Source organism: Ciconia boyciana, chromosome 2, assembly GCF_034638445.1.
Source record: "Ciconia boyciana chromosome 2, ASM3463844v1, whole genome shotgun sequence".
Taxonomy (NCBI): domain Eukaryota; kingdom Metazoa; phylum Chordata; class Aves; order Ciconiiformes; family Ciconiidae; genus Ciconia; species Ciconia boyciana.
Genome location: NC_132935.1, coordinates 24,537,955 through 24,563,521, shown reverse-complemented (window position 1 = coordinate 24,563,521; position 25,567 = coordinate 24,537,955). Strand labels below are relative to the sequence as shown.

Here is a 25,567-nt window from a genome sequence, read left to right as displayed (position 1 = left end):
CAAATGGCATTTGAAGCTGGCAGCACAGTTGTGTCATTAGCTTCAAATGAGTTGCAACTCAGAGGCAGTCTTGTTTCTCGTTTCCTCCCCTTCTCAACATTTCTGAGACAGGCAATCCTGATTCCAAGCTTTATGAGGTTGAAAAACCTTGGTCTAAAGAATACTGATTACTATTACAGAAGGCTATAACGTCTGTTTTTGTTTGTTCTTTACATCCATTTTCTGTATTTACATCCATTTTCTGAGAATCTTTCATGAGTATCTTCTTCCATAGGAATATTTTTTCTTTTATTCCCTTGTTTTTATTTTTAGTGAGGAGCAATGGAATTGGCTTTTGTGGATGGGCTTTATCTGTGAAACTTTGGTCTATGGTGTAGACATCAACAGCTGAGATTATCTTAATCTCCCTTTATAGGCAGTGGGCAGAAATAGTGACCTGCAGAAAGCAGTTCATTTAATCCTCAGACCTAGAATGAATGGATCTCTGTTACTTATATAAGTGCTGTTTTCTTTCCTTTTACCTTAAGAGGGTCTATACAGCCATCTTAGATATGGATGTTTGTTTACACTGTAGGTATCTAACACTTGATGAGACTAAATCTTTTTGTTCCAGAGAAAATGGTTTTCAGTTAGCTATTTCCTGGTATTGACAAGGAATTGAAGGAGGAGATCTGTTTGTGACTTAAGGTGAATGCTTATATGTGCAAGTCCGAATTCAAAGTGATGTCATTACCTTTGGCTGTACTACTGTGTCAACGTGGTGGTTGATATGTGTCTTCTGATGTTCAGAATGCTTGTTTCCAAACCATGTTTCATGTGTCACACAGGCCTTACCTGCAGTTTATGGGTCAAAAGTCTTAGCAGCAGAATATTTTACTATTCTGCTTCTTCATCTAGATGATAATGATCATGGGTCTGAGGAGTGATGATGTGCTTTTTTCTTCACAGTTTTCTTGGTGAAGGGCCGCTCTCCCAATCAAGTGCAGAATGTGCAAGGAAGTCTACTTCTTATTGCCAGAATTTTGTGCCAGTTCGTGATGCTACAGATTTTAGAGTTTGAGTATCAGAAATGGGCTGTTTCTCAATTCATGGAGCCTCCTGCAGAGGGTCTACTGCTAAAATGATCTTGTGTATGTTAGGTCATATGGCTGCAAGCATTTTCTTGTGGAGCCAGACAGGAGACGCAGTGTATTGTGACTGCTTGTGACACTTCCTTGGAAGGCTTTGATTTTGCTGATTTTGGGGACACTAGAGAAAATAATGTGAAATGGCACAAAAAGTACGTTTCAGTGGTGGAGCAGGAGGTGATTAGGGCAAGAATAATAATGTTGTAAATATGCTGCAGGAAAAGGCTCCAAAATGAGAATATTGAAGAGCCTTTGCAGTTTTTGTTGAATGTAGCAAATCAACCTGTTGCTTAATTTCAGGTAATAGTGTATATATTAGGAAGAAAAAGTAACTTACTGACTTCGCTGTTGTTGAGGTAGAGCCTTTTCGTTGGTAGTGGACTCTGTCACAGAGTTTATTTCCAGACAGAATGTCCTGTACCTTACACTGCCCTCCCAATGCCTGTCCCCACCTGTCCCTCCTCCCCAGTTATAAGGTAAAAGGCATTGAAAAATATTAGAATCACTTAATGAGCTCTGTAAGCCAAATATGGAATATGAAAAGAAATGTGGAATGTGGGGCTTTTTGTTTGTATTTTGTTGTATGGATATTGTCTGTATGGTTTTTTTGGATCACTGGACATACCTCATCTAATGATTCACTGTAAACTTTTAAATAAAAAATTTTCAGAAAATTCAATTTTTGAACAGATTTCTTCTGTGTTTTTAATAACTACACAATTTTATGAGTAGCTCTTATTTTGGTGGGAGTACTTGGGAATTGCTTTTATTAAATATTTTAAAACCAACAGATAATTAGATAAAAATATATGATTTTTCCTCTCATGTTTTGGGGAGAGATGTGAAGTTCATGTAAATCATGTAACAGAAGTTCTATTTAGGGTGAATTTCAGTATAAGTAGAATCAGCTCTTACAAGAATAAATTTAACAGGCACACAGTTCCAGCCTTACAAACTAACTGCTCATTGTCTGGTATTCTGTGACTAAGTTTTTAAATTGTTATTTTTATGCACCAAAGTAATGATTTTTCCTTTTTTTTTCTCTCTATTTTAAACAGGACCAAGCGAGCTCATGTCCCACTAACAGAATGCATATTTGAGCTTCCTAATTTGACAGTTCAAGCAACTAGAGCTCAAACCCTTCTGCTTCAAACTATTTATCAGAGCTGGTGTCATCCTGTTGGAAATGTCAGTTCGGTGGTGGTAAATGAAGCTTTACTGAATGAGGTTTTCCAAACTTCAGGTAAATATGTGATGCTTTTTGTTAAGTATTTATTATGGTAGAGAGCACTGCTAGTGAATGTGCATACAACTATATCCTTTAAATCCAGGTTTTTACTTATAGTAGTTAACAGACAGAATGTTTTTTGTGTGTATATGGGTATTTATAGCTTATGCTTAAAATCCAGGATGTAAGCTAAGCCACCAAGCTTCACTCCTTGGCACCAATTTCTGGATGCATTTAATTTTCCCATACAGGATAATTTTTCCATGCTTCCCTCATCTGAAACATCCACCCTTGCTACCTTATATGGTGCAATGTTGTAACTTCAGATCATTCAGAGGTGAAGCTGTTGGAGGAAATAAAAAATACTGGATTATTAAGGGCTTTATTAATCAATGGCATACATTGAATTTTTTTTTAAAGATCTGCAGATGTTTCTCATCTGGTTTTTGAAATAAATGTTTCTTAACTGTTGTGAAATTGCTGAAGATATGCAAGTCTCGGTGGTGATATAAATAGTGAAATTGGTTACCTGTCATCTTTTTGCAAAACACCCATGGATTTTGGGATTAAATTAAGGATTTTGATGAGTTTACAGAAGAGACCACAGTCTTCAACTGCATAAACGTCATCCAGAAGAAGTGAATATATTGTTTTCTTTATATTTCTATGCAGGCTAGGATAATTTAGACCCACTATTGTTTAGACCCATTATTGTTTATCTGTTGTGAATAAACACCTAACAAGAATAATTGAGATCTTTTGGAATCTCCATCATTACCAGTCTTGGAGAATGTGTTAGGAGAATAATTCAGATGTAGTAAATCATGACTTGAAGCAGGGTGGTAGATTAGACTACCACTGGAAGTCTTTATCAGTCCTATTTTTCTTAGTCCTATTTTCCTTTTTCAGTCTTGTTGTTTTTTAAAGTTAAATCTGTGTTGATCTGATGGTGCAAAAGAACTGTGGTATATTCAGGTGTGCAACCCTTGGAATAACTGTTTTAAGTGCTTAGTTTTTCCGTCTTTCCTAAAAGTCACTGATTCTCTTCATTCCTTGATTCTGTGTGAGTCACCAAGAATGAGATCGTGAGGTTTTATTTTCAAGTACTGATACTTCTGAAGGTAGCAGGTTTACAATCCACACCTCAGAGAAATGTGAAAATACAGTAATTTGATCATTTCAGATGGTCTTAGGGTTTGCACAGTTCCAAACTAAGGAGTTCCATCATTTAACATGTTTCAGTCCTTTAGTTCAATGAACTGTGATACAACTGTGCTAACAATATATCTGCAGAATAGAAATATGGAACACACATTTTAAGTACTTTCAATGAAGTAAATGAACAGTATAGTACACTTGTTTTGGTCTTCTCTTGTTCGTGGCTTAGCGCTTGACCTGGTAATTTTTATACTTCCATAGTTGTACTTTGCATTAACTAGATAAAGGCAGCTTTGAGTTCAAGGCTATGATTGCTGTCTACCCTTTTGCCCTAATTCTTGCCTTGGTTGATGCTGTAAGTCTACTACCTTTTGTTGGAATACCTTTGTGTAAAATTTAGTGTCATGCCTTTTTGAAAATCATCCTTGTACTTAGTGTCAGCTTCCACATACTTTAACAGTAGCATATATGTGTGTAAGCTTCTAAAAAAACCTGACTAATTTCACAGGGAAGTTGGAATTTCAGTTTGTTTGTTTTGGTTTTTTTTGTGTGTGTTCTTTTTTTCAGTGAAGTAACTGAGGATAATGTCGTTAATAAGGAACTTTTCAGTAAACAAGGCACATCTGTTAATCACTGATATTCTTTTACTAATTTTTACTTAGTTTCTCCAGCATAAAAGAACAGGTGATGAATGTTCCTTGGGAGTCCTTGATTTGGGTTCCCGCCTGCCATCACATGCTCCTGTGCTCCTTTGAGCTTGTGCAGATCGGCCTTTGATGGGCTGATGGCTCCTGTGGTGGGCCTGGGAGTAGCCCGGTAGAGTATTATTTGGGCTCCCCCCCCGCCATTGTCTCTCTGAGCATCTTTGTGGGTGTACAGATGAGCTTTTATTGTAGAACCTAACACCTCATGGAAATAACAGGCTTGTTGTCAATAGTATTGTGTTTTCCATCTGATCACAGCTCATTTTTAGCTATGCATGGAAGTACTACAAAAGTACTTCAAGAAAATAGCTTTCTGTTCTTGTGGTGTTGTGGATTAATTGTTCCTTTGATCAATTTTGTACAAATAATGCAAGTATAAACACCTTTGCTTTATTTTCTTTTATAGCTCTTTCCCTTTGTTCCTTGGCTTTTTCTGATTTTGTTTCTACAAAATTGTAGTGCTCTTGCCGGAAAAATCAACAATACAATTGAAGACCTCCGTACCTTCACTTTATCCTATTTCCCAGGGGATCTCTTTCTTGAAATTCATTGCTTTCATTCTGCTGTTACAAGAATCATAAACTGTGTGTTTCATTATTATCTTCTAATTATCTTCTACCTTTACATTTCCAAACTTCTAAAAGCTATCTTTCTAACTAATTAGAAATGTAGCAGGACAAACAGCTATGTCTCTATCTAGATTCTTATCCCCTGTTAAAAATAAAAAAAGCCCTGCTGAGACATGACATTATTCTCAAAAAAAGAGAAAGGGCTTATGTAGTTTATCTTCCTGTTTTTAATGCTCTGCTGTTATCCAGAGATTTCCAGCAAACTTGCCTACCTACAGCCTGGATCACAGGATTTTACACATTCTTGATACACAGTACAACACCATGCTTTTTTGTCCTTTGTGGACAAACTGTGCCCTCCTATAGAAATGTTCTAGTTATGCGTTACCATTTCAGATCTGTTCTGCCAATTTTGAAAATATACTGAGACTTCAAATTTTTCTTCTATAGTTTACTACTTCACATATCTAGGCTCAAATGTGTTTGCCATTTGTTTACATATCCTACATCTCTCTCAACTGCATATGTCTGTATTACCACTTTTTGTGTGGTGACTGAAGAGAGTTATTAGACTGAAACAGTTGTTGCTGAGCTGCTTATGTCTTTATTGAGGCTTTGTGCCAGGTGCTTTATGTGAGTGAGTGATGTGCCTCCATAACATATTGATTCAGTATTACCTGAACTCAAAAGTGATACCACAAGCCTTTGTATCCTCTCAGCATAGATCTTTTTTAGCAGGAATTATGGTCCCTAGTTGTATGCTTTTTCCAACACAGCCATCTCCTCCAGTTTTAAAACTGCATTGCTGAAACTGTGCTTACAATATGGGCTAAGACATGCTGTAGGGAGGGAACAACAGATGAATTAGGGGAAAGAAGAAAGGAAAAATGGAAGGAAAAAAAAACAGAGAAAGAGGATCAGCTAATAAAAAGTGAAGAGAGATGCTCAGGAAGACAAAGCAAGGAGAAGCAGGTAGAAAGAGTAGAAAAGCAGTAAAAGTTAAGAAAGCCAAAATTTAATAGGAAGACAAGTACAGATAGATACAAGAGTTGCAGGAGGAGGAGAGAACATCAGAGAACAACATATCACTATTGGCCTTTTGACATGCTGTGGAGTGTCTCACAAGGTATGAAGGCCTCTTTGGGAACCTGTCTGCTGGGTAACTGCTTGAAAGACTTTCTCTGAATGTAGTTTAAAAAGGGAGCTCTGCACTGTGTATTTCCACAAACATAGGAACAGAATTTATAGCTAGTATCTGGGTTCTGTCCTATGGTTTTATCTGGAGCAGAAATGTTTTTCTGCTCCAAAACTTCCTTCAAAACTAGTTTAGGCTGAAGGTAGTGTAGGGTTTCAGAACAAACTCTCAGGCTCTGTCCTGTACAAATTCTTGTTAGGAACAGATTCACGGAATACGAGGAAGGGAAAATTGCTTGAAGATTAACACTCTTATGTCTCCCACCTACCTTCCTCCCATTGCTCTCTAGAAACCTTTTTCTAGTAGGAGAAAAGCACTTTCCTCCAGTATTTCATAGTTTGTTAGTTATTAGGCTTGCTGGCTTCATCAGATAGTCTGAGTGTTTCTCTTTTTGATTAACTTGTCCAAAGGCAAGCTATCTGAAAAAATAAGTTTTGAAATCTCAAAAGCAAGTTGTGTGTGTTTGATTTCTGACAGAATTTAAGAATGAAGTGCCTGTACTACTTTTAAAATTTGTCTTTGCCATACATATTAGTAAGGTTGTTATCCTAAAACAATCAGTAAAAAGACATGTATGGTACTGTGACTAGCTGTTTGAGCTCAGAACTTGTGGAGGACAGGTGAAATGAGTATTTCAAGAAGGATATATAGTTTTTACACTAGTTATTAATTGTAAATATGTTGAAATATTATTGCCTTCCTTCGCTTGAGACTATTTAATTCTGCTAAGAGCAGATTATTAATTATAACTGATTTGGAATTTAATGATACAGGTAATGGCTTAATGGGATTTTTGAAAGCACCTAACTCCCTTCATTGCAGTGACACCTTAGCACTTTTGTAATCCATAGTTTTAAATGCCTATTTGGCAAAGGTTTTTTCAGATGTCAGCTGGTATTTTTAGGGTTCAGAGAAGCCAAGACAATGAAGAAATTTGATATAAATATAAACAATGAAACTTATTACTTGAATGAATAGGCTTTATCATTAAAAAGTACAATAAAGATTCATACTGCCTAAAATAGGAGTTGTGCAAGAACAAAAAGAATAGAAAATTTAAAATAGTAGATGGGAATACAAAGTGACAAAATGCAAAATAAGAAATGGATAAATAAAACAGCTGCAAACAACTGTTTGCTCTATTTTATGGGTCAAGAAAAAGGCATTATTAACTTTTTGATAATGCATTACATCTAAAATAGGAAAAAAAGAACAAAAGCAGTCTTCAGCCCACACGTAGCTCTTTGGAAATTTATGTTTGTGTTTTGGTTTTATTTTATAATCCTTTTGGTATACAAGCACAACAATATGTTACATGTCAGTTAAATAGTATGTTAGTTCTTATGCCTGCACATGCTTGTGAAACATCCTGATTTTGCATTTCATCTGCTATAAATGTGGAAACAAACATGAATCTGAAATGCATCATGCTTGCTACATTTTTGCAAGTAGATGTATTGACATTAATAAAATTCTTTTACAATTATTATTATTACACAATTTATTTTACAAAAATAAGTGTACCAAATATCAAAATTTTAGAAGAATAGCGCCAGTTGAGATCCTTCAAAGGTTGAGCATAATTAATCCTATGGAGTAATTTTATTGTTTATTTTTTCATTATTTGTTAGTAGGTACCTGAAGCACTCAGTTTCTAACCATTTCAGCCTGCCAAGAAAACATATACACAGTCACACATGGCTTTAGTTTACTCTGGAAAACTGGAACTTGCTACCACTTTTTCCTTGTCCTATTCAGGTAGTTCATTATTTTGTTGACAGTTCTGTTCCATTAATCTGGTATTTTTGGGAAAATTGCTTGCAGACCTTACATTTCTCTATTGAAGGTGATCAAATAGGCATTTGAATCCCTCATGTAAATGATGTCTTAAAGTTAAAATAAAATCTACTTTCCAGAAAGTAACTGTAAAACTATTTTATGCAAGATTTCATGTGGGATACCTTAATGGTTGAATAATAAATTTTACCTCATAAAAATGAAATTCAATAATACAGTAGCTTTCTCAGCGCAGTAGCATCTGGTTGAATCTCATGAGAGCCAATATTTTCCAACTCATTAGGATCATGTCGTTCTGTATGTCGTCAACATTGACTTAGCCAAGCTACCTTTACTTACATAACCGCCAAACTATTAAATAGGTCTCTTGTGGAGTGAAGTCAAATATTCCTCTTATTTTGCTTTTGCCTTGGAAGAAGAGAAGAAAATGTACATACTGTAACATTTAAACATCTGGTCTAAACCACATCAGGGTAACACTGAGGAAAGTAACAGGATTCAGTATTCTTCCCAGGTGTACATATAAAAAAGGGTTGTGGAGCTGCTGCATAGTTCTTTTAACCACTTAGGAAAAAGACTGAAATAAGTGACTTGCCTTTCTAATACCCCTGTTTTTAAAACTACTTTTTTCCTCTTACCTGCTCCCCTGCCATCAAACCCCAAAACACAGAACCCAGCAGAAGCCCAACATTTTGAAGTTTAGTGGTAATGCAGGTTGTTAAGCTCTAATCACTTCCTTGCAACATATTGGCATTTAATCTCAGTTTGTTCCACATAACGTGGCAGGTTTTGGTGTACGTTTTGAGGAGTATGACTTAAACTTTCTGTTTAAAATCAAAGTGTAAGAGTGCATTCTCTTAAGTAATTGCTTGGTAGTGGCAAGACACAGCTGTATGAAACTTGCATAGTATAAACAGTTTACTGTCTTGCATGGGTGATTGTACCCACATGTGTCCTCATCCTTCATGTAGGCTTCTGAATGCAATGCTTAGTAAATAGTGTTTTTATACATTGTACATTTCTGTGAAAGTCTGGTAGATTATCGGCTCTAATTTCAGATGGAAACAGAGGGTGTTTAAGCAACCTAAGCACAATTTGTTCTTTATCTCAATTATTTGGGCTTAATACAGTTGTGTATAATCTTTTATTTCCTCTTATTATAGACATTTTCAGTGATAGTCTTAAGTCATGAACTGGCTTACACTGAACATGGGATAGGTGGGACATTTTATCATTTTAATTTGTAATCAGTGGGGTTTAGCTTGCTGAGTATCTTCTTAATAAATCACCTGCCTGAAGCAATAATTTGGTAGTGGCTTGAAATGAGGAACTAACATGTGAAGTATGCATGTAAACCAGTAATTATAATTGCCTTTTTATTTTTTCCGGTCTAATTAATATACACTAACAAGCTTTGAAATTGAAAAATACAGCATTCTGATGAAAGAATGGTGGTAGGCATACTTAAGGCATTCGTACAAGCTTAACTCTTGATTTGTAACGTTGTGCTAAAGAATCTAATGTACTTAATCCACTTGAGACTTTTAAAATGTCTGTTGTGGTGAAAGTGAATGTATACATAGTGTCAACAGCACAGTCAAGGAGAAAAAGAACAGCTAAAAAAAAATCAATAGGTTGTGAAAGGAATACATATATACATGAAATCTATAGATATACATAAATGTATGTAAGCTTCTTAAGTTGAATTGTGTTTTAGAATGGCTGGAGAGCTCAGTTCAGTGTGTATGTTGAAATTAACAGCGAACTCTTGTTGGGTATGTTGGTGGGCTACCAAAAACAAGACACCTAAGCTTAGAGCTATAAATAGTGCCCTTCCTCCAGAGTCTGTAGTTTATTTGCACAAATAGCAATGGAAGCTGTGACTGAGAGCACCTGTTTTGTTTGTTCAGCTGTTAGCTTTATGTTATTTCTTGTTCTATTAAGAAAGGCATGTTTGGACAGCAGGGAGGTAGGCTGCCTTTTTGCCTTGTTCTAGCTGCCATGTACTGCATCAGGTGAAAAACTCTACAGGGAGGTTGAGGTGGTGGCTTCTTTTCTAAGAGCAATAGAACATGTTGAGACTAAGCTAATGGAGTTCAGTGTTATGACAAGAAGACTGGGAAGAACATAAGTCATGAATCTGCTGCATACTAGGAAGTGGAAAATTTCTGAGAAGAGCTCAGAGCAGACACAAAAGAAAGCTTCAGAGATAACAGAAGGAAAGATTCTTTTTTGGGGGAGGACCTAGAGGAGTTGTCAAATTTAGAGTGAACCAGGAAGCCATCAGTGGTTGCTGATATAAGAATAAAGCATGAATGAGAAGGCCACGGGTGTTTTTTTGGTGCCTGTGTTTTAAGAAAAAGGTGCATGCAGAGGTCCTGCAACAGAAGTTGCAGGATGCCGGTCATGCTACCATTTGCTGAACAGTTCTTTTCAGAAGAGCAAAAGGAAACTATTCATTTGCCCCTGGCAAAAATAATAAGGTCGTCAGAAAATTCAAGTTGGAAGGGACTGCAGGAGGTCTCTAGTCCAATCTTTTGGTACAGTCACGGTCAGTTATGGGATCAGACCAAGTTCCTTAGGACTTTATCCAGTCAGGCCTTGAAAATCTCCAAGGGTACCTCTCTGTGCAACCTGTACCACTGCTTGCTTGTTCTCATGGTGAGAAAGCTTTTCCTCCTATCCAGGCAGAACCTTTCTTGTTTCAATATATGACCATTGTCTTTCATTCTCCTACTGTGCACTGCTGTGAAGATCTAGTTGCGTCTTCATCGCAACCTTCTCGTATATACTGGAAGGCTGCTAATATGTCAAATGAATTACTGCTGTTTTTCACCTTTTTAAACATTAAAGCAAAATCGTAACTGAGGAGTCCTAGCTAGTGCTAAAACTCAGTGATAGTGCCTCTAGAATCTGTTTCCTGTTCTAATTCTTATGCCAACTAGATTTAATCTGAGCTTCCATGCTATCAGTACATACAAACTCAGTCACACTGTTGTCTGATTAATAAGTATACTAGTGTATGACATCGAATACTTCCAGCTCAGATGATCGCTCTGTGGTAGTTTGACAGTGTCCTTCTCCTTTTCCCCTTCAGATTAAAGAATCCTACTTTGTAGGATATTGGATCAGTTTATATAGTGAGATATTCTGAGAGGGAAATGAAAATGAATACAGGTGATACAACACAAACAAATGATCAATAATTTGTCTACTAATTGTATAATCTTTTCTGTTTATGGTTTCATGGGACCTCCTTTCATCTTAAAATGTAAACAAAGCTGTTGTGTGCTGCTAAAACAGCCTGTTACAGGGTTTTGTTAACAAGTTTCATTTCTCAGGCTTCAGTAGTTGCTATTTAAAAATCTTAAATGTGAGCTATCACATTCTGTAGTGCTGTTTCAAAATGCCACTGTTGGAGTGAACATAAAACAAACCAACCTCCCCAGTAAACAAATAATAGGAGATCCTTAACTCAGATTGTAAAATTGAAGTATAATATTTTCATACACACAGTCTTCCCCCTTCTAACGGTTCTGTACTGTTCAGGTGAATGCCCTGTATGTGCATTAAAATAATGTCAGCTATTAAATTTCAGCATCCAGTTACAGTTTGGTATAAGAATCCCTTTCTGTGCCATTCATCTCTCCATAATACATCTATGTCTTCCCTTTTTTTCTCCATTTGGGTAAATAAAAGTATTACAATTTCTATATGGACATGGTTGAAAAATGTGTGGGGATCTTCCCCACTTTTGTCAGCTGCAAGTGCCAAGGATTGTAAGCATTAAAAAAGAGCACAAAGATAGTGACTAAACTAGGTACTTCTCCAAATTACTGTAGATCCAGAAGAAAATGTTCCAGGTAAGTTTTCCCATGCGGATTGTCACTTACAGGTGTTACACGCTCACTGAAGATCTTTTCTTGGAAGAACAAAACCCACTATCCTCAGGTTTATGCATATAAAAAGAAAAAAGGTAATGAGCAAAGATTGTATCGTATCACTCTGTTTTGCATTTCATTCAGTCTGAGTGAAATAGCTTGTTCAGTTTGTAATGCTACGCAGGACAGTAGTTTTGCTTGAATAACAACATGGGATGTTTTTGCTGTTGCATGGTTAAAGTTAATAAAAATGCTTTGTGATCCTGAAACAGCTTGGATCACTTTAAAAGAAATTGGAACATCTTATAGCATATCTTCCTCCTTGTTATTCAGAATGAGAAATTTTGCAGTGTGGAAAGTAGCCGGCTAATTAGAGGTTTTGATGTTGATGAGGCAAGAAAAATCAGCAAGGAAATTTTGAATGGAATAGATTATTAGGGAATGTGAATTAAATGAAAAAATAGTAAGTACAGAATTGAAGAAGTTCCTGTGAGGAAGTTCTTGTAGTAAAAATACGTTTGCTGGAGTAGTAATCTTTAGCAAAAAAACCCCAGGGCATAATCAGAAGTAGATAGATTTAATAAGCACCTTTATAAACTATTAAACATGGTAGAAGCATGTTTTCTGTTTGCAAACATGTAATATTGAAGGCTGTTCTTCAATAATGAGCTTATGTAATGTGTGTAGTCTTGATCAAATAAAAGTTGCACTAAGTTGAAATCATGTGACAGTTTCCAAGTACTGGACTGCTGCTTAAAACTTATAACAGTGCCTACAATACTAATAGTTTACAAAATACTAGTATGCTCTAAAATTACTTTTATGTAATGAACTCTAGTGAATGACATGGAAAATTACTTTCCATTTGTGGGGGCATTTTGGTTCTTGTGACAAGGTAAGATGAGACATACCAATGGTGTTCTTGCCATAGAAAGATACCAGAGTATTCCATACTGCAATAGCAATTGCTAGTCTGATGCCCTGCTTGATTTATTATTATATTAAATCAAGCTTTTTAAAAAGCTACATGTGTTGTGATTATTTTAAACCTAGAGATTATAGATCCAAATCCCATTTTGTAGTTGCATGGATATTCAAGAAAAAGATATTCTCCTCCAGGAATATGGCTTGTGGGAGAGTTGTTAAGCTGTTAAAATGCAGATTGTATGAGGGGTGATTATTGTGACCTTGCAGTAAAGAATAATGTTTTTCCTACGTGTTTAGTCCACCTCATAGTCATAGAATAAAATTAATGCAAGGTATATGTAATAAGGTAATGGTAAGGACAGAAAGTGTATTTTGACTGGAAAATACTAACCTACAATTAGACCAGTGCTTTGACCATGAATTGTTTAGGTTAGTATTATGCCTCTAAAGGTGGGCAGTTCTTCTGGAGAAAAATTCTACCATTGGTAGAAACACACAGTAACATAAAAAGGTAGTAACAATAAGGCAAAGTCAGTGAAATGTTAGATTCTCAGGAAACTACCAAGAAAATTTTTAAACTAACATTTTACGGTTTTGATTTTGCTTTTGGACGGGTATTACTGAGGAATAAATGAAGAAAGGGAGGTGTTCTGTTACAGTGTTATTTAACAGTATCCAGTGAAGGTCCCTTCTGTTTGTGTGAAGCGTAATAGGAAAATTAAATATGGCACAGCAGATGTAACTGCTTTGATCTTGCTTTCAAGTGTTGTACTATTGTAGGAAAGTATTCCTTACTTTGCAGTATTGTTGTTGTACTTTTTTTTTTTTCCATGAATAAAGATACATATCACACTATGTGATATGTTAATTAAAAGCTTGGATTCTAAGGAGGTGTCAGAGTTCTACATATAACCGCAGCTCCTGAATTTTGGGAGCTTTGTCTTAGGCAAAATAAGAGTTTCTACATCTGCTTAACATCCTCCAAAATGTACTATGGAACCAGGGCTGCTGTTGATTCAGAGAAAGTAATCACAGCTATTTCGAGAAACACCTTTGTGTAGTTGGTGATCATCTAAATAAGTGTAGTCCCCAGTCTGAGCTTAGTTTCTTTCTGTTACGATTACATCATAAGGCTGGTATGGATACAGATCAAACCAAATGTGTGTTTTACTTTTTCATCTTTTTTTTTTCCTTTTTTTTTCTTTTTCACCCTCATTTTTTGCCCCCTTTTGTGGTTTTTTTCTTGTTGGTTTTTTTTGTTTGTTTGTTTTGAGGGCAACATGATAAATCCAGCTATTATACCTTCTTGTACTGATTTCTTCTGTCTCTACATCCTGGCTTTGTTGCTGTATCTCATTCATGATCTTTTCCTCCTTTTGCTGTTTTTATGTCGGATCCTGGGATATTTAACCCTTTTCTTTATTGGCATCTTTGTTCTGATCTTTTTCCTTTCTCCTTTTGATTTGCCTCTTTTTCTGCTTTTCTCTAATAAACAGCAGGGGATCTCATCAGTTAGCTATGGAGGGGTAAAATTGTCTCTTGTGTGGTAGCTTCAAATGTTTTTCTTGTTAAAGGTGCTTTTTCTGAACTGGGGATTTTTATAACCTATTTTTTTCCTCAGTTATTGCACGGCATGGGGAGTGACTATGTAGAAAATACAGAAATTAAGAAGAAATGCAGCTTTTGAGTAGTGTTATAGAAATGTTTTAAAACTAGACTGATGCAAAGGGTTTTTTCTGAAGTATTCCAGTAATTTTTCAAATCTTCCAGTTTAAGACATTGATGTGTTTTTTTTTTCTCAACCTGCTGTTGGAAGAAGAAAAGCTTCATTGCTCTAAGGGGTCTGATCTTGTTAAGAAACTACATTTAGTTCTTTTTCATATGAATTGTCACCTTAGTGGGAGTATATTGTAGTCTGGCTCTATCTGTTTGCTGAGAGAAGTGAATACTGGATGATTCAGAGGAAGATGCAAGAATCCCAACATTATAGAAGCTAGTGATATATCCTAGCACCTCTGCAGAAGCTTTGAGTTCCCTCCTTATGTTAGATCTCTTGTTTTTGCCTGGCTTGCATGAGATACCACAGCTGGGTACAGCAATTTTGTTATGCCAGCTACTTTATTCTTGTATTAGTTAGCATTTTTCATTCTCCTTTATGTAATCTCAGATTTGTGATGTAGCCAAGTAATCTTAAACTAGATATTTTAGTAATTGGAATTACTGGAGAAAAGTTTCCAAAGAAAAGTAATAACAAGTAAAAATACTAATAAACTAGTCATACGCTTTTCTACAAGCTGACCAAGAAGAGTTTCTGTGCTGACTTTAAGAGCTGTCCCAACTTACTATTTTAGGAAGTCAAGGAGTCCTTGAGATTTCCATTTTCATCTATCTTCCAGAATGTTTTTCTTATCTTTTTACTGTCTTCTCAAAGAAAATCTTCCCTGAAGAATCCCTTCTCTGGTACCTCTGTATCAACCTATTTAGTGTGAGCTCAGTGGATTGTACTCAGAAGCTATCTGATGTCTTTTGGTTTCAGTTTAGATAGTAAAAGAAAAAAAAAAATCCTCCAAATGTGGTTGTATCCTGCTGTTTGATAGCTGGGTCCATTCAGCTTTCTGACTTTGTCTTTTCTGATATTTTGGCTGTTGAAGGACTGTGTTAAATTCTGTTGCTCGCCTTTAGCATATATACCAACATGTCATCTCAGAAATCCAGACCCCAATTCAATTTTGGGATGCAGAGTTACACTCTTTTCTGAGTACCTTCAGATTTGTTACCACTGTGAAGAATGTCAGACATCCATTTGCAGCGAGTGTCAGCAAAAGGAGTTGTTAAATAAGAGCCTGATACAGTTGTTCACTTGGAAAAGAGAAGTTTTCAAACTTACACTTCCAAAGGACAACTAGAGTTAGGAATAAAATAGGTGTTTTTCAGAGATGCTTTGGACGTCATGTGAGTCTGTTGTTGTGATTTTGCTATCAGAGGTGAGTCCATTTTTACCCAGTAACGGAGAGAAGTGGCAGCCCTGCCTGCCAGAAGGGAGCAAAATCTCCTCTTCCCTTCCCTCCAAAATGTACCAAAGCACAAAGAGGTTTTTGTTATGGTCTGTTACAAACCAAGGAAACAGGAACAGTGAGGAGGATTTTTTTTTAAAAAACAAATAAACAAACAATTATACTGTCTTTCAGACTTCCCAGGATTTAAATGCAATTTTTGTATGAGTGCTTGATAGTGAATATTTGCTGTTGTAAGTAGTTATGACAGTGTGCTTAGTACGCTTGTGGAAGTAAATGTCTGACTGGCAAGTTTAGAATTGTAGGGTATACAATGTAAAACACCTGTTATATATCTATTATACTTAATCTTTTTGCAGATTCTTTTAGAGTCCCACTTAGCTTCTAGGGAACATAGGTTCTGCATGTATTCAACAGCTTCTCAAATGCTGTGAAATTGTGTTATGACTAAGATAATGTACAGTTCAGAAGGGTGAACTGCACTCTTCTGGGCATGGTCTTAGGAAATTGCATCTAAAAATATACTGTTTGTGCCAACAAACCAGATCACTTCAGAGACATTAGGAGTCCATAGATATTTGTCTGCTCTTTTTAGGCTGACTGTAATCTTTAAAGCAAAGTTTTGAGGCACTGACGTAACAGCATTTGCAGTTCTGTTGAAAGCTCTCATGATTGCGTCTTGCTATAGCTCTCATAGCTCCTGGTTTCATCAGTTAACTGTGTATTCAGTCCACTGGGCTTAGATGAGGTGGTTGTGATCACCAAAGTGCTAAGCACTTGATCTTCTGTCTTTCAAGAGAGCTTTTTATAAAACTTACTTTGATGTGTACTTCGTGTCCAAGCTACTTTCCCAGTGGGATCACTTTTATGCTGCTATCCATTCGTATGATGCAGTATCCCATATGTTATCAATGAAACACAGCTTGCCAGCAGATTTGTGCTTATCACCAAGATAGTACCTGTACCGTATTCAGCAATAAGAACAACTACTTCTTTAATTCATAAAATTTGCCTTCTGTAAATTTGCACAAAGGCTTGAAAAACTCTCTTTGCATGTACTCCCTAAAGATTCCTAAGTATTCCCTAAATACAGGAAAAAAACTAGCTGAGAAAGGGAATAGTGCTGGACCAAACTATTGTAATGATCTCAGTCTTCCCATGTCACGTCCTCCCAATTCCTTTGCTACCTTCATTTGTATGATTTGTCTGAGTTTGAATATAAACCTTTAGGGGAGTTTCTTTCTAATGATGTCAGTAAAGAGCTGTTCTAACTTAAAAACTGGAGGGGAAAATGATCAACAGGAAAGAGCTGGTGATCAGTTTTTAGGGCATTGCAGTAAGCACTAAAAAGTCCACAAGTATGGTTGTGAGATGAAATAAAGAAATATGGTTCAGAGCATTCACTGGAAACCATTTTTTTTTTTCCTAATATTCGTCTATCAAGCATTCAGTCAGATGCTGCGTTTGCTATGGCAGCATTTGAGACAATTGAGCTGCAGAAAAAGAAGCTGCAGACTTTATAACATAACACCTTGAAGGACACGTACAAGTAAAATGGATGATTTTCTAGACAACTAAATTTGTGTATTTCCCTCCCTGTTACATTCTGAAGCTGGTCTGAGTTAAGATTGTCATTTAGGTTTCTATAATATTGCCCAATCTTTTCTGGAACCCATCTAACTGTACAAATGCTTCCAGGATAAACATAAGACTCTGTTTTATTGCACCAGGTGGCTTTGTTCTTAGGCTTTCAAAATGGCATGACTATCTGTATGTTAATTAGTTTTTTATGAGATTTTCTTTAATTTTCCCTTGAAATTCTTGTTTGCTGTAATGCAATAAAATTTCTCTGTGTGTAGAATAACAATTCGTCTGTGTATGTATCACATTCCTTAATCTCCTTTGCAGTCTGTTCTTTCAGTGTGTTAGTCTCAGTTGCTTGAATATAATTGAACATATTCTGATAACATGTTTATTTCCTATGCATTTATAGTACTTTAAAAGTTTCTACTGCAAAGAATGGGAAAACTTTAAGTTTTAATAGGCCAGCTTCAGTATATGCCTGAGTATTTGCTATTCAGAGTTCCAGTCCACATTTCATTTATGAAAGTATAAGCTTCTGGTAGATAGCAGAAATACTGCAGAAGTCAGTTTGAAAACTTTAAAAAGAATGGCAGAAAAAAGAAATTGTTTGAGGTGGCAGGATATTGAAAAGACCTGATGGTGCAAAGAGGAGATTTGGGTTTCTGGGTTTCTTCTGCCTGGGGAAGGGGTGGCAAAGGGGGATCCAATGCTGACACCCAGCACCTGCAGGGCGGTGTGACTCACTCTTCCAGGGCAGCTCCCGAGGAGCTTTGTGTGTCACCCCACTGTCACCCATTGTGATAGCAATGCAGTCACAGTGCCCCAGGGCAGGTAAAAGGGGGGTCCTCTTGGGCCCCACTGCCAGGGGGTCCCAGCCAGGACAGAGCTGGCCCCAGCCCAGACTTATGTTATGGTCCAGTAGCATAAAATATAGAGAATAATGAAGGAGGAGAGCCCTAATATGTGAATGTTCTCTGCATCAGTGAGCAGGACTAGAGCTGTTGGTAAACTGCTATTCCTCTTGGAGCTAAGAATCTTGAATTTCATTATGGTGATAGAAGCAAGGGTAAGAGATGAAGTTGAGTGGCTGGTGACTTACATGTGGGAACGAATACTGCCTATTCTTAAGCAGAGGTAGGTGCTCTTTGGAACCATGATGAAATGGTGATTGTGTCAGAGTTCTTCACATGGTGGTTTAAGATGTTGTATCAAAAAGGTCAGTGTTGCAATTCGTTTGTTAACCTTTCTGAAATTTGAGGAATAGTCTTTTAAGCAGCTCTTCTCTAAGGCTCACTTCCCTCTTTTTCTGTTCTGCAGTATGACTTGCAATTGCTGCCCAAAATGGCGGTGAAAAATAATGAGCAGATACAATTGGTAAAATAGGGCCGGGAACTATAGTGTAAATTTTTTTAACCAACTCTGACTTTGCTTTATTGCTATTTTGAAACTTTTTTCATTAATAATATGCTGTTTAATAAGTTGTAGTCAGTAGAGGTCTTTCTAGCATCTCATAATCTAAAGGGAAAAGATATGCCCTTCATTTCTGTAAAACCCACTTCAATTTTCTTCTATACTTACGAGCCACATTCTATTTCATTGAGATAGTACAGAACTTTTCCATTTTAGTCAATTAGAAAATGACTTCTTAGTGCAGGTGAACTTAAAATCATAGTTCAGAGCCAAAGTACCCTTATGGGTGCTTCCCTGTTTGGACATAGCTTACCAGGTGGAGGTCAGAAACTTGCTGGCCATAGCATCAGGATGCTTTCTTCTTTTCGTAAGCCATTGAATTATTATTTAAACAAAAGAGGTAAAATATTTATAATTTCTGTAATTAACTTTTTCTTTTACCTATATTAAATACATAGATACCCTTTTGGCTAAGTCTTTGTATTCAAGTGAGGAATATCTTTTCATTCTTTGCCATTTTTTGTCTTTGCTTTCACTGATTTTTAAGTATATAAACAAAAAGAGCATAATGCTGAGAAACAGCTTCACGGTTGTCCTACATCAGATTAGTGCTGTACGTTGTCTTCTCCTTCCAGAAGCCTCGAAGAACAGCTTAACTTCCGAATGCCGTTCAAGTCATTATTTTGGCATTCGAAAAGCCACTGATCTTCTTAAGGCTCATGTGGACTTTGGAATGGGAAATGAAACTCATAACAGAAATGACTTGCAAGCCTGGAAGAGTTGCTTTGTAAGAGGCAAATCTACTGGTATTTGAGGCAACTGCATCATGTATTCAAAATGAAACTTTTCTGTCTAGCAAATTGAGGTGTAACAAGCTCCAGTAGCCAAAACAAATTCCAGTTAAAAGATGCTTTTTTTTATATTGACAGTAGTTAATGACTGCAACAACTTACTGAGACTGCAGGGGCTTTTTTGATAGATTCATGCTGCCGTTTAAATACGGGAGGGGAATCCTGTGGCCTGTATTTTAAAAGAATTGAGGCTGGATGATCACAAGGCTTCCTTCTTTTCCTTTTCATTCTGTGTCACTTGATGCTTCACAAATTATTTTGTTTGAAATGTTTTTCCCCCCAGATCTCTAACTGGAGCCAACTGATTTCTGAACTATCCTCTTGATCAGGCTGTGTCTGTTTGATGCAGTTGACCCTTGTTAGCTTTTGGTGCTAGCTGAAGTTGTATATTTTGCTCTTGGTTTATATTTAATTTGTATCTTGTGTATATTTTTTCTTTATATGAGGCTTCTGTTCGTTCTGTTGCATATTAACCTAATAGGTTTATCTGTAGTGAGTGATGATTAAAAAATGAAATGTGTAATCAGAATTATGAGAATCCAGGCTTACAATACCAAATCTTGAGAAGCTTGCTGACTGTGACATGTTACAGAAGTTGGCTCATCTTTCTTTTGCTTTACTAATTGTTTTAAGTACAAGTTATTAAATGTGGTTAGGATAAACCCCATGAAACAGACTGTTTGAAGTTAAATAAGTGTAATATAATTTCCTGATGATTGCCATGTCATTCATCAGTGTAATCTTTAAAATAAAAAAAACCCAAAAGCAACAAACATACTCTGTTTTATAGTGACTCTGCTATTTCATGTGCTATTGGAAACATTTACCTTCTTAGGAAGTTATCAAGCAACAAATACTGAATAATCATCTTTATATGTATTGCAAGTAATTCAGAGATATATTGTAATTCTAGACATTGGCAAGAATGAATCTCTCTCTTTAATTGAAGATAGCTGGTTTGCATTGTGAGGCATTTGAATTTAGCTGACTACCTCATATATTTTTTCTGTTTTGCACAATTTCTCTTTGGCAAAGGAAACTTCCTGATAATGGGGGGGGGGGAGGAGGTGGGTAAACAGAGAAACATTTTGGCACCATTCTGCTTGCTCAAGGTGTTCTGTGGAGTAGACGGCTTGCGTTTGTATGATTTCAAAGATTTCCAACATGGCTGTTCATACTATTTCCTTGCTACAAAAGTTAATGGGTTTATGGACTGCCATGTAGTGTGGATAGAAGCCTTTTGACTTATCAGCTATCCTTGCTGTTGGGTTTGAAATAAGATTGTTCTGGCACTGAAACCTTTGATGTCAGGAAGGTAAAATAACAACTTCTTCACTTTCTGCCCTTGATGTGGGCAATCAACTTTATTAGCCTTGGATCTAAATGTGTCAGATGAATTCCTTAAGCCTACTGTGAGTTGCCCGTGTTTTATCCTGCTTTTCACAGTACAACGTAATGTTGTGCAGTGCTACTATTTTTATACTTTTAGTTCCACACCTGTTTCTTTGTTTTAAAAAAAAAAAGACTTCCAGAATATGTAAGTACAATAGAGTTGTCCTTTAGATCATTCTCATCTGTGTTAAGAACTGTTTGCTATTTCAGTTGTAGGACTCTGTTTCCCAACAAAAGTCATGTGACATCAGCAGTGAGGTGCAATAAGAGCTCTCTTAGGATTACTTTAAATAGAATGGAAGACTTTGGGTATATAAGGTTGTGTGGCCTTGAATGTGATTTTTATTTGATATATGAGCTGTGACATAGCTATTGCATGACTGAGATGTGCCTGTAAGCGATGTAGTGTACAGATGGGGTTTCTCTGAAACAAAGCCAGCGACTAAATCTGAATGTGCTCATTTAAAGGGTAAAGAATACTTCATAAAACATATGGAAACATTTCTATGTTTTTTCATTAAATAGGCTTCTTACTCCTTACGCATTTTTTATGATTGTTCATGCTAATATGTCATTTACCTGAACCAAGACTGCCTGTGCATCTGTTTGGTTTAGTGACATTTGTATAATGTTATGAATATTTTATTTAAAAACACACTAAATATACTTTTCTATTTTATTATTCCAGAACTTTTCATCATTTCAAAGGCAAAATATTCCTTTTCAAAGAACTGTTGGAAAAAAACCTTACCATTATGCATTGCAAAATGTATGATTTAGGAAGAATGTCAAATGATAGTAATAGGGCAGTTGCACAGTATGATTTGAATTACATGGTTATTGGGAACCACTGAAATAAAATCCAGGATTATGTACATTTGAACAAGAAATGTAGACCAAATTTATACAAAGAGGATCTTGCTCTTCAAAAGCATGGATGCTGAAAATGTGCAGGAATCATAGCAGCCCACAACTCAACAGGGACTTTGTATCATGCTATGTCAATAGGAGCTAGTGAGAATTTTGTGTGTGTGATAACAGAACGATAAGTAAAAATATGAATATGTAAACATACATTCCATATGTGATGTTTATAAGGCAGATGATAATGCTTATGTCCAGTTTTTGTAGCTTAAAAAGAAAATTGAAAACTAGAAGAGGGCACAGAGGACATCTGTAAAGCTCATACGAGAATTGGAGAAAGAGACCCTCAATTGAAATAAATAAAGAATGCATCTTTGTCCTCTGAGATTTGAAAAATTACCAGATTGTGCCACCTGTGTACTTTCAAATGAATAGTAAACTGGTAGCAAAGGATTCCTTCACCTTTTTTGCCTTTTCTTTGATAAAACCCTCCAGTTAAACCCATGGAAATTGGTATATTAAAAATAAAGGACACATTTCCAGTAGTGAGAAAGGTTACATTTAGACCAGCCTACCGAGGGAAGTATAGAAGCTTCAAAAAATTTTACGACTTAAGGAGTAACTACTTCCTCCAGTATGAGTTAGGTGTCATCAGACAAACCAAGCAGATACCAGGTTCCAAAGGATGCCAAGCAAAAAGAATCATTTCCACATGGGAGGTAGTCACACTGTATAAAACACCCTGTTACAAGACAATGTGGTTGCTGTCGGTTTACATTAAACAAACAAAGCAACCTCTGGATAAATACGGAGAAGAAAACAAAATGATGGAAAGGCTATTGAAACAAAGACAACCCTTCTGGTTCAGGAGTCATATGTTCTTAATAGTTGGAGGATCGTCTATGAAATGTCATTCAGACTTTCCTTGTTCTGGTGCTGTTCCTTAGGAATCCAGCATTGGTTCCAGGTGGGATGTTGGTCTGGGTGGACCTTTGGCTTAACTCTTACGTTCTTCAGTGATATTTGAATGCAAACTGTTAATGTGAAGGAAACATTTTTGTCTGAACTGAGCTGAAAATGCAAATGTTAGTCTAAAATGACATACAGCAAATATATGTTGTATAATAATACTTTTTTATGCAAACTCAAATTATCCAGTACAAGGAACTTCTCACCCATTAAGAATGAAATGAGGGAATTTCCTTCTAAATGCCTAATGAAATTCTAAGAAAGTTAGTAATGATTTTTTACAATGTAGTGGCTTTTAATAGGAAACTATTATTTTCGGCAGGTGATAAGTATTTTACTTTTTGTTGTGTTGTGTTACTCACCATTGGGACAGGTGGCTGTCTTTGGTTACTTGATACTGAAGATAGTCCTGCTGGATCATGTTATGGGAAGAAGTGATCTCTTGCTGTCTCTCTTGCACACATGCTATATGTATGTATTGATTTACGTTACCAGCACAGTTTTAGATGTTTGGACTTGTTCTGAGAAAATGAAGGACGTATTCAAATGTTGTTTATACAGTTTTATGCAAAGTTCTCTTACTGAGCCTATTAGTTCTGTCTTTTTAGTCTTTCTTACTGATTGTGTAGAGGGACTTTCTATACAGTTTCTTTATCTTTGCTGTCTTGTCTTTTGCTTTTCTTCTCTCTGTTAGGGGGTTGTCTTAAGCTGCGTTGAACTTCCATCTTCTCTTCTTCTTCATTTAATGTTTGACAATCTGTTCTTTTCTCTTTTGTTGCTACCATTGAGAATCCAAAGCATCTGAGCTTCTTCTGAGCATATGTGATCTGTAATTACTTACAGGGACCCTGTGGAAGAAATACACATTATTAATTTATGTCATTTTATGGAAAAAAAAATCAAATCCAAAATTTCTGAACACTAATTGGTAATGTTTTTCTAGTTAATATATTTGCAGGGATGCGAGGTGGAAACTGCAAATCCTAAGTTTGTCAGTCCTGCCCACACATCTGTCTCCTCATTTCCCTGATTCCAGATCCTTAGTTAGGCTCTACGTGCTTTAAATTCGAAACATCCTTTACTCATGTGTATAGTATCTTATATTATGGATCTGATTTTTTTTTTTTACGATGATGGCAAAACTGTAGTGGGTTTTAACACTTAAATATATTAAATTAATGTAGTGGTAGCATTCATAGCTGCACTTCAGAACCACTAATCTAGCACAACAGGGCCCTGAAACCTGAGTCTCTAGGCAGTAGCTGAAAACAAATAATACTTACCTTTGCAGGAAAGCATATTAAGTACCTTACCCAGAAACAAAGCAGTGGTTTATGTTCTTTCTTTGTAATTATCATATCTCATTTATAATGGATTCAGAGTTTTGCTTTGTCCCCCCTCAGCCTCATGATTACAGTGTTTGAGGCAGATTTTTTTTTTAAACTATTTTTTCAGTCTTATCATACCCCTAGTGGAGGGCTTTAAGGGTTCAAGGAATAAACACATAAAACTTGGATCTAGCTCTTACAAGGACATATAATCTTTTTGAAACTTTTGGCACCTGTTTATTCTTGTATACACTATTGAAGTGTTTTGGTGCCAGATTTTGATTGCAGGCATTTTCATAAGGATAAGAGGGTTTTAAAACCTCATCTGTACTGTCTTAAAAAAGGATGTGATTTCCTATTACTTTTAGCTGATATAGGATCATACTACTGTGTAAAGGGGTGCTCCTCCCTTCCACTCCTGACAGCAGCTTTACCACACCTTCTAACTGTCAGGCAGATAAGTGAGCAGTTAGTTCAGCTTGTAGATCAGCTGGAAATTGCTTCTTCTGAGGGCTATTTTTCCCGTCAGTTTAGCCATTTATCTGGCTTATAATGTGCCCAAATGAGCACTAGAGGCAACTCAAGGCAAAGGGAATGATGGCATTGCCCCAAGGGAGAGCACCTCAGACCAGTTTATAAACTGGTCTTGATATCACGGTCTGCAGCATCTCAAGCTCTTATTTTAATGCATCAGCTTCTTTACTTTCTGAAAGATGTGCAGTCTGGCAGATTATGATTGTTTATATTCTTTGTGTGTTTAAAATAATTATTAATACACACTTCTTGTTTACACTGAACTTAGGTAAATTGCATAGGATTATTTGTGTCTCATCTATTAATGCTGAAGTCCATACTGCCTCAATCAAAAGGATGTCAAAGTTGATTAAATTCTACATTCTGCTACACTGTAACATATTTGTAGCATTGTGCCGAAAATACTTTGTGCATTACTCTTGAGAGGGAAAACAGCTGAAATTTCTTTTAGTAACATGCCTACATTGAAAACTTACAAAGCAGATATCTGTAGTTAGCATGTAGGTAGGATTTAGTCCCTGAATTTTGAAGTGGTGAGTAAATTTCTGTAAAGCAAAGTTTTCATTTCTTTTATATACTACTACTATTTGGTGATCATTTCAGAAGTTGTCACTACTTAGCTAGTCTTGTATAGTGGGATTTCTGCAGATACACTGCCATTAAAAATTCAACTGTGTTTTTTCTGGTCTTAAACAGGAAAAAAAAAAGTCAACATTGAAAAGTTGTCATCTTATCTAATTTGGAGATGTAAGAGGAGAAATTTAAAGTAGGAGTCAAGAGAATAGAATTTTTTTATTATAGGAAGGTGTGTATGAAGATTGTGTTTGCAAAGGGATCCTGCAGTTGTAAAGAGTTATGAAGCAAGCCTCTGTACAGCTGCAGGGGTATGCTGTGCAAAGAAAACTACTATTTGTATGCAAAACTATTCTAAGTATTAATATTATCCACTGTATAAAACCAGTTACAATCTTTTTTGTAAGAGCTAACCACACCTGGCCTGTGGATAATTCTTGGTTAACAAAAAACGTCCTTCTT

At 36.2% G+C, this 25,567-nt stretch overlaps 1 protein-coding gene across 9 annotated transcripts in view; it reads left to right on the top strand.

The window, feature by feature from the left end:
* The window catches only part of VPS13B (vacuolar protein sorting 13 homolog B), a 489,796-nt gene that overhangs the window by 111,250 nt on the left and 352,979 nt on the right, over window positions 1–25,567 (top strand). For all 9 annotated transcript variants that reach the window (XM_072852126.1, XM_072852122.1, XM_072852127.1 and 6 more), the window contains one exon: window positions 2,186–2,370. In XM_072852126.1, coding sequence (XP_072708227.1) covers window positions 2,186–2,370 — 185 coding nt within the window. The remainder of the gene's footprint in view (window positions 1–2,185; window positions 2,371–25,567) is intronic.